Source organism: Eretmochelys imbricata, chromosome 23 (assembly GCF_965152235.1).
Source record: "Eretmochelys imbricata isolate rEreImb1 chromosome 23, rEreImb1.hap1, whole genome shotgun sequence".
In the NCBI taxonomy this organism is placed as follows: domain Eukaryota; kingdom Metazoa; phylum Chordata; order Testudines; family Cheloniidae; genus Eretmochelys; species Eretmochelys imbricata.
The window spans coordinates 17,270,147-17,275,980 of record NC_135594.1 but is presented as its reverse complement, the minus strand read 5'-3'; the positions used below and the strand labels follow the sequence as shown (position 1 = coordinate 17,275,980).

The window sequence follows — 5,834 nt, the reverse complement described above, 5'->3', positions numbered from 1 at the left end:
CTATGTGGGGTAATGTTGGAAGCTGCCATCCTCTTCCTCACATTCGGAGGGTGGCGGCGTGAAGAAGCAGCCTGGGGAGGATGCGGGCGTCTGGCCGCTCCCGTCGGGGGCTCCAGGGGTCGCTGGTGATCCCTCGGCCAGCCCCAGTTCCCTCTCGAAGTCCAGCAGCTGCCCCATGAAGTTGAAGTTGGGTGAGATGTCGGCCTTCTTGCGCTTGACCAAGTCGTAGGCGTCGTTGAGCGACAGGTTGAGTCGCTGCATGAGGTAGGCCACCGTCACCGTCACCGAGCGGCTCACGCCCGCCAGGCAGTGAACCAGGATGCCGCAGTTCTGGGAGACCGCCTCGTCTGGAGAGGGGGAGAGACGGGGACGGAGCAGGGTGAGAGCCGAGGCAGAGGGGAGTGACGGGGGCGTCGGCACTGTCGGCACCCTCTCTGAGAGGGGGATGCTAAGGTATGGCTGTCGTTAGAAGCCCCTTGACATCGGAGAACTGCATGGACTAGCTCCGCTGGGTTCTCCAGTCCATGGGAAAGGACAGGGGGATGGGACGGACTATGGTCAGTGAGATGCAGATGGGGCTTGTGGTCAACTGAGGCAAAGGGTGGGGAGGAAGGGGGATGGAACGGACCATAGTCACTGGTCTATAGGGAGTCGGGGATGGGAGATGGGAAGGACCATGGTCTCTGACATGTGGGGACGGGGCAGGACAGACCATGGTCAATGAGCCATGGGGGCAGTGGATGGGATGGACCATAGTCTCTGAGGTATGGGGGCAGGGGGAGCAACGAGAGGATGGACGGACCACAGCCAATGCGATGCAGAGGGAGCTGATGGGACTGCAAGGAACCAAAGTCTATGAGCTGAGGGGGACACGGGGAAGGCGGATACACCCCCCTGGTTGGGATAGGGTAGAGAGGGTGCACTGGGGCTGGGGGTACAGGAGGGGGCGTCATGGTGCAGAGATGGGGTGACAAGCACAAGTCCATGGGGCCGGATGCGCTGTATCCAAGAGTGCTAAAGGAGTTGGCGGATGTGATTGCAGAGCCATTGGCCATTACCTTTGAAAACTCATGGCTATCGGGGGAGGTCCCGGACGACTGGAAAAAGGCTAATGCAGTGCCCGTCTTTAAAAAAGGGAAGGAGGAGGATCCTGGGAACTACAGGCCAGTCAGCCTCACCTCAGTCCCTGGAAAAATCATGGAGCAGGTCCTCAAGGAATCAATTCTGAAGCACTTAGATGAGAGGAACGTGATCAGGAACAGTCAGCATGGATTCACCAAGGGCAAGTCATGCCTGATTAATCTAATTGGCTTCTATGATGAGATAACTGGCTCTGTGGATGAAGGGAAAGCAGTGGACGTCTTGTTCCTTGACTTCAGCAAAGCTTTTGACACTGTCTCCCACAGTATTCTTGCCAGCAAGTTAAAGAAGTATGGGCTGGATGAATGGACTATAAGGTGGAGAGAAAGTTGGCTAGATTGTCGGGCTCAACGGGTAGTGATCAATGGCTCCATGTCTAGTTGGCAGCCGGTGTCAAGTGGAGTGCCCCAAGGGTCGGTCCTGGGGCCGGTTTTGTTCAATATCTTCATAAATGATCTGGAGGATGGTGTGGATTGCACTCTCAGCAAATTTGCGGATGATACTAAACTGGGAGGAGTGGTAGATACGCTGGAGAGCAGGGATAGGATACAGAGGGACCTAGACAAATTGGAGGATTGGGCCAAAAGAAATCTGATGAGGTTCAACAAGGACAAGTGCAGAGTCCTGCACTTAGGAAGGAAGAATCCCATGCACCGCTACAGACTAGGGACCGAATGGCTCGGCAGCAGTTCTGTGGAAAAGGACCTAGGGGTGACAGTGGACAAGAAGCTGGATAGGAGTCAGCAGTGTGCCCTTGTTGCCAAGAAGGCCAATGGCATTTTGGGATGTATACGTAGGGGCATTGCCAGCAGATCGAGGGACGTGATCGTTCCCCTCTATTCGACGTTGGTGAGGCCTCATCTGGAGTACTGTGTCCAGTTTTGGGCCCCACACTACAAGAAGGATGTGGAAAAATTGGAAAACGTCCAGCGGAGGGCAATAAACATGATTAGGGGGCTGGAGCACATGTCTTACGAGGAGAGGCTGAGGGAACTGGGATTGTTTAGTCTGCGGAAGAGAAGAATGAGGGGGAATTTGATAGCTGCTTTCAACTACCTGAAAGGGGGTTCCAAAGAGGATGGCTCTAGACTGTTCTCAGTGGTAGCAGATGACAGAACGAGGAGTAATGGTCTCAAGTTGCAGTGGGGGAGGTTTAGGTTGGATATTAGGAAAAACTTTTTCACTAGGAGGATGGTGAAGCACTGGAATGCGTTACCTAGGGCGGTGGGGGAATCTCCTTCCTTAGAAGTTTTTAAAGTCAGGCTTGACAAAGCCCTGGCTGGGATGATTTAATTGGGGATCTGTCCTGCTTTGAGCAGGGGGTGGGACTAGATGACCTCCTGAGGTCCCTTCCAACCCTGATATTCTATGATTCTATGAAGACACTGTGGGGCCAGCAGGGCTCCCAGGCGTGGGGGGCAGAGAGGGTGCCCTGGGAGTACAGGGGGGTGCCGTGGGGCCAGCAGGGCTCCCAGGCATGGGGGGCACTGTGGGTCAGGGGCACTCACCGATGAAGGCGATGGCCTCGGGGAAGAAGCGGGCCAGGTTCTGGCTCCAGTGGTCCGAGATGGGGATCTGTTTGTAGCGGAAGCCGCCCTGCTCCTCGAAGAGGTTGGGCAGGTTAGGGGTGACGTTGAGGACATAGCGGATGCCCAGCCGTGCCAGCGTCTCCATGTTGGCCGAGTCTTGGGCGCTGCCCAGGTAGAGGTGGGGCAGGATCTGCACCGGGTAGGATGGGGGACTGGCTGCCTCAGAGTCCACCCCCCCACTGCTTAGGGGTCCCGAGTCCCTGTCCGAACCCAGGCTCAGCCCCCCCAGGCCCACCACCGGGGTCCCTGTAGGAGCGGGGGAGCTGCTGGCGCCGGGCACCTCCAGGCTGGTCTCGCAGTGATCTGGCCACTCGGACTGGAACTTGGAGAAGCCCCCTGCGGGCGGAACAGATGTGTTCACATTAGAGATATTATAGCAGGGCCTGCGGGGGCCTCACATCAGGCCCTGCTCAGACCCCCCTCCCCCGACTGGGCCCCATCGCACCAGGGAAACTGAGGCACAGACAGACCCTCCCCCAGGTGCCTTGCATCCCAGCCTGCTCTCTCGGCCCCAGGGGCTGGGAGTGGTGCCGGGCCACGTCGGAGGCCACGGGCGGCCTTTGTCTCTGGGCTGTCTCCAGTGAGCGTGGGCTGGGGGCAGCTCAGAGCACAGGCACGGGACTGAGCCACGGGCAGGGAGGGGTGCCGGGCGCCACGGGGCCCGGCCACGGCACCGACCTTGGAGGTAATACGCCGTGCAGCCTTCCTCCCGCAGCTTGCGCAGCAGCGTGGCCAGCAGCGACTCCTCGTCGTCCCGGCCGGGGCGTGGCAGCGTGGCCGTGGCCTCGTCGTACAGCAGGACGGCGCCCGGCGCGGGCGGGAGCAGCGACCGGACTGAGAGGTTCCCCTTGTGCAGGCGCCGCAGCAGCAGCCCCGGTAGGGCCACGCTCAGTGCCCGGGCCACGTGGCAGGAGTCGTAGCACTCCCGGCTGCGGCAATCCAGGATGTGCAGTCGGGGGGCCGGGGACGCCAGCTCCCCGCGGAGCCACAGGGTGGATTTCGCCACGGCTTCCATGGGGCTGGTGGGGGCATCGGCGGGGGGCTGGAAACGTGGTACAAGCCAATCCCGTCCCACGGCGCCACAGGCCTGCGTGGACGCCGGCTGGCAAGGCGGCCGCCTGGGCTCAGGTCACCGTCCTCCCATCCGCCCCCGGAGGGGCCAGCCGGTCCCTGGCAGGCACGAGGCACCGCGGACGCCCCGCCGCTGTCCTCTGTGCGTGTGGGGGTGGCCCGGCAGCACAAGGGGGGCGGTGAGGGAAGGAGCTGCCAGCAGGGCAGATTTAGTGAGCGAGGGCAGCGCAGGGTCACGGCTCCAGCCCCTGGCAGTTTCGCGGGGAGGCGAACCCCGATCTGGGGAGTGGCTTCCTCTCCAGCAGCCGCTGCCTGAGGCTGCCGAGGCTGGGGTGGGTGGAGAAGGGCCTGAGTCCAGGATGGAGCTGGGGCACGGGGGGCATCTGGGTGCTATCGGAGACGGGCAGGGAAGGAGACAGGCCCAGCCGCCACTCGGGGCTCCAAGCAGACCTGCCAGGGAGAGTGGAGGGGAGTCAGCGAGCCGCGGTGGGAGGCGGGGAGAGCAGGAGATCCCAGCCCCCTCCTAGCATCCTGCCCGGGAGCCGTGACACGTCCCCCTGGGAGGGCAGGCCATGGGGCGGGAAGTGGGACTGCCAGCGCCCCTCACTCCCAACCTGCAGCCCCTGCACTCCCAGCCCTGGGCTCCCTCCAGCTCTGCCGGTGCCCCTCACTCCCGACCCGCAGCCCCCTGCCCACCCAGTCCTGGCTCCCAGCTGTAGCTGGCTCCCTGCGCAGAGGATGTGGGGGGAGGGGAGCGGCCGTGGGCCAGACCCAGTGAAGGGCCCAGCCGAGGGTCTGGCCGGCTGCCAAGCGCTGATGTCAGCGTTATTTCGGCACCAGTATGAATAATTGATACCAACAGGAACCACAGACATCCTCCACCAGAGCATCCCCCTGGGACCCTGCCTGGGCTGGGGGTCAGGACGCCTGGGTTCTCTCCTGGCTCTGAGGGGGTAGTGGGGCCTGTGGGGTTAGAATGTGGGGGGAGGGCTAGGGCTCAGGTTGTCTGGGGTCCATCCCCAGCTCTGCCCCCATGCTGCTGTGTGACCTTGGACAAGTCACCTCCCATCCGTGCCTCAGTTTCCGCTGTCACTTTGTCTGGCCAGGCCAGGCCAGGCACAGACTCAGGACTCCTGGCTTCTATTCCCTGCTTTGCCACCGCCCTGTGGGGTGAACACTGGCAATTCACAGCTCCGCTCCGCGGCTCAGTTTCCCCACCTGCGAGGAGGACACCCAGCCCCTCGATACAGTGCTCCGGGAGCTGCTGATGAAACGCACCGGACAGGAGCGAGTCACTGCTGCGGGGTCCCAGCACGCGAGTACAACGGTCCTAGTGCTCAAAGGATATGGCTGGGGGGCAGGTCCCCAGCCCGTCATAGGGGGCCAGTCCACAGGCCCAGGAAGAGGGGCTCAGCTGGTCCCCAGGGCTCTGGTTCTACCTCTGCTGGTCCTGGGCTGCAGCTCCCTCCAGAGCCTTGGTCCTCTGCCAGCACCTCTGAGCCTCACCTGCACTGGCTCCTGCTCAGCAGCGCCCCTGTGAGGTGGGGGTGAGCGACACTCACTGCAGGTGGGGAAACTAAGGCACGGAGCAGAAAAGGGATTTGTTCACCTGGGCTCTATCCTAAATCTATCACCAGGAGTCCTGGCTCCCAGCCCCCTCGCTCTAACCCAGCCAGCCCCCGCTCCCCTCCCAGAGCCAGGGAGAGAACCCAGGAGTCCTGGCTCCCAGACCCCTGCTCCAACCCACCAGCCCCCGCTCCCCTCCCAGAGCCAGGGAAGAACCCAGGCGTCCTGGCTCCCAGCCCCCTCGCTCTAACCCACCAGCCCCCGCTCCCCTCCCAGAGCCAGGGAGAGAACCCAGGAGTCCTGGCTCCCAGACCCCCTGCTCTAAGCACCAGCCCCCGCTCCCCTCCCCGAGCCGGGGAGAGAACCCAGGCGTCCGGGCTCCCAGACCCCCTGCTCTAACCACCAGCCCCCGCTCCCCTCCCAGAGCCAGGGAGAGAACCCCGGAGTCCTGGCTCCCAGCCCCCTCGC

At 62.5% G+C, this 5,834-nt stretch overlaps 1 protein-coding gene across 1 annotated transcript; it reads right to left on the bottom strand.

The window, feature by feature from the left end:
• DUSP9 (dual specificity phosphatase 9) lies at positions 1 to 3,744 on the bottom strand. The gene is made up of 3 exons (XM_077840223.1): positions 3,408 to 3,744; positions 2,649 to 3,065; positions 1 to 347 (listed from the first exon to the last, which is right to left on the bottom strand). The coding sequence occupies exons 1-3, from the start codon at positions 3,742 to 3,744 to the stop codon at positions 1 to 3; spliced, it is 1,101 nt and encodes a 366-aa protein (XP_077696349.1).
• Between the last annotated feature and the right edge of the window lie 2,090 nt (positions 3,745 to 5,834).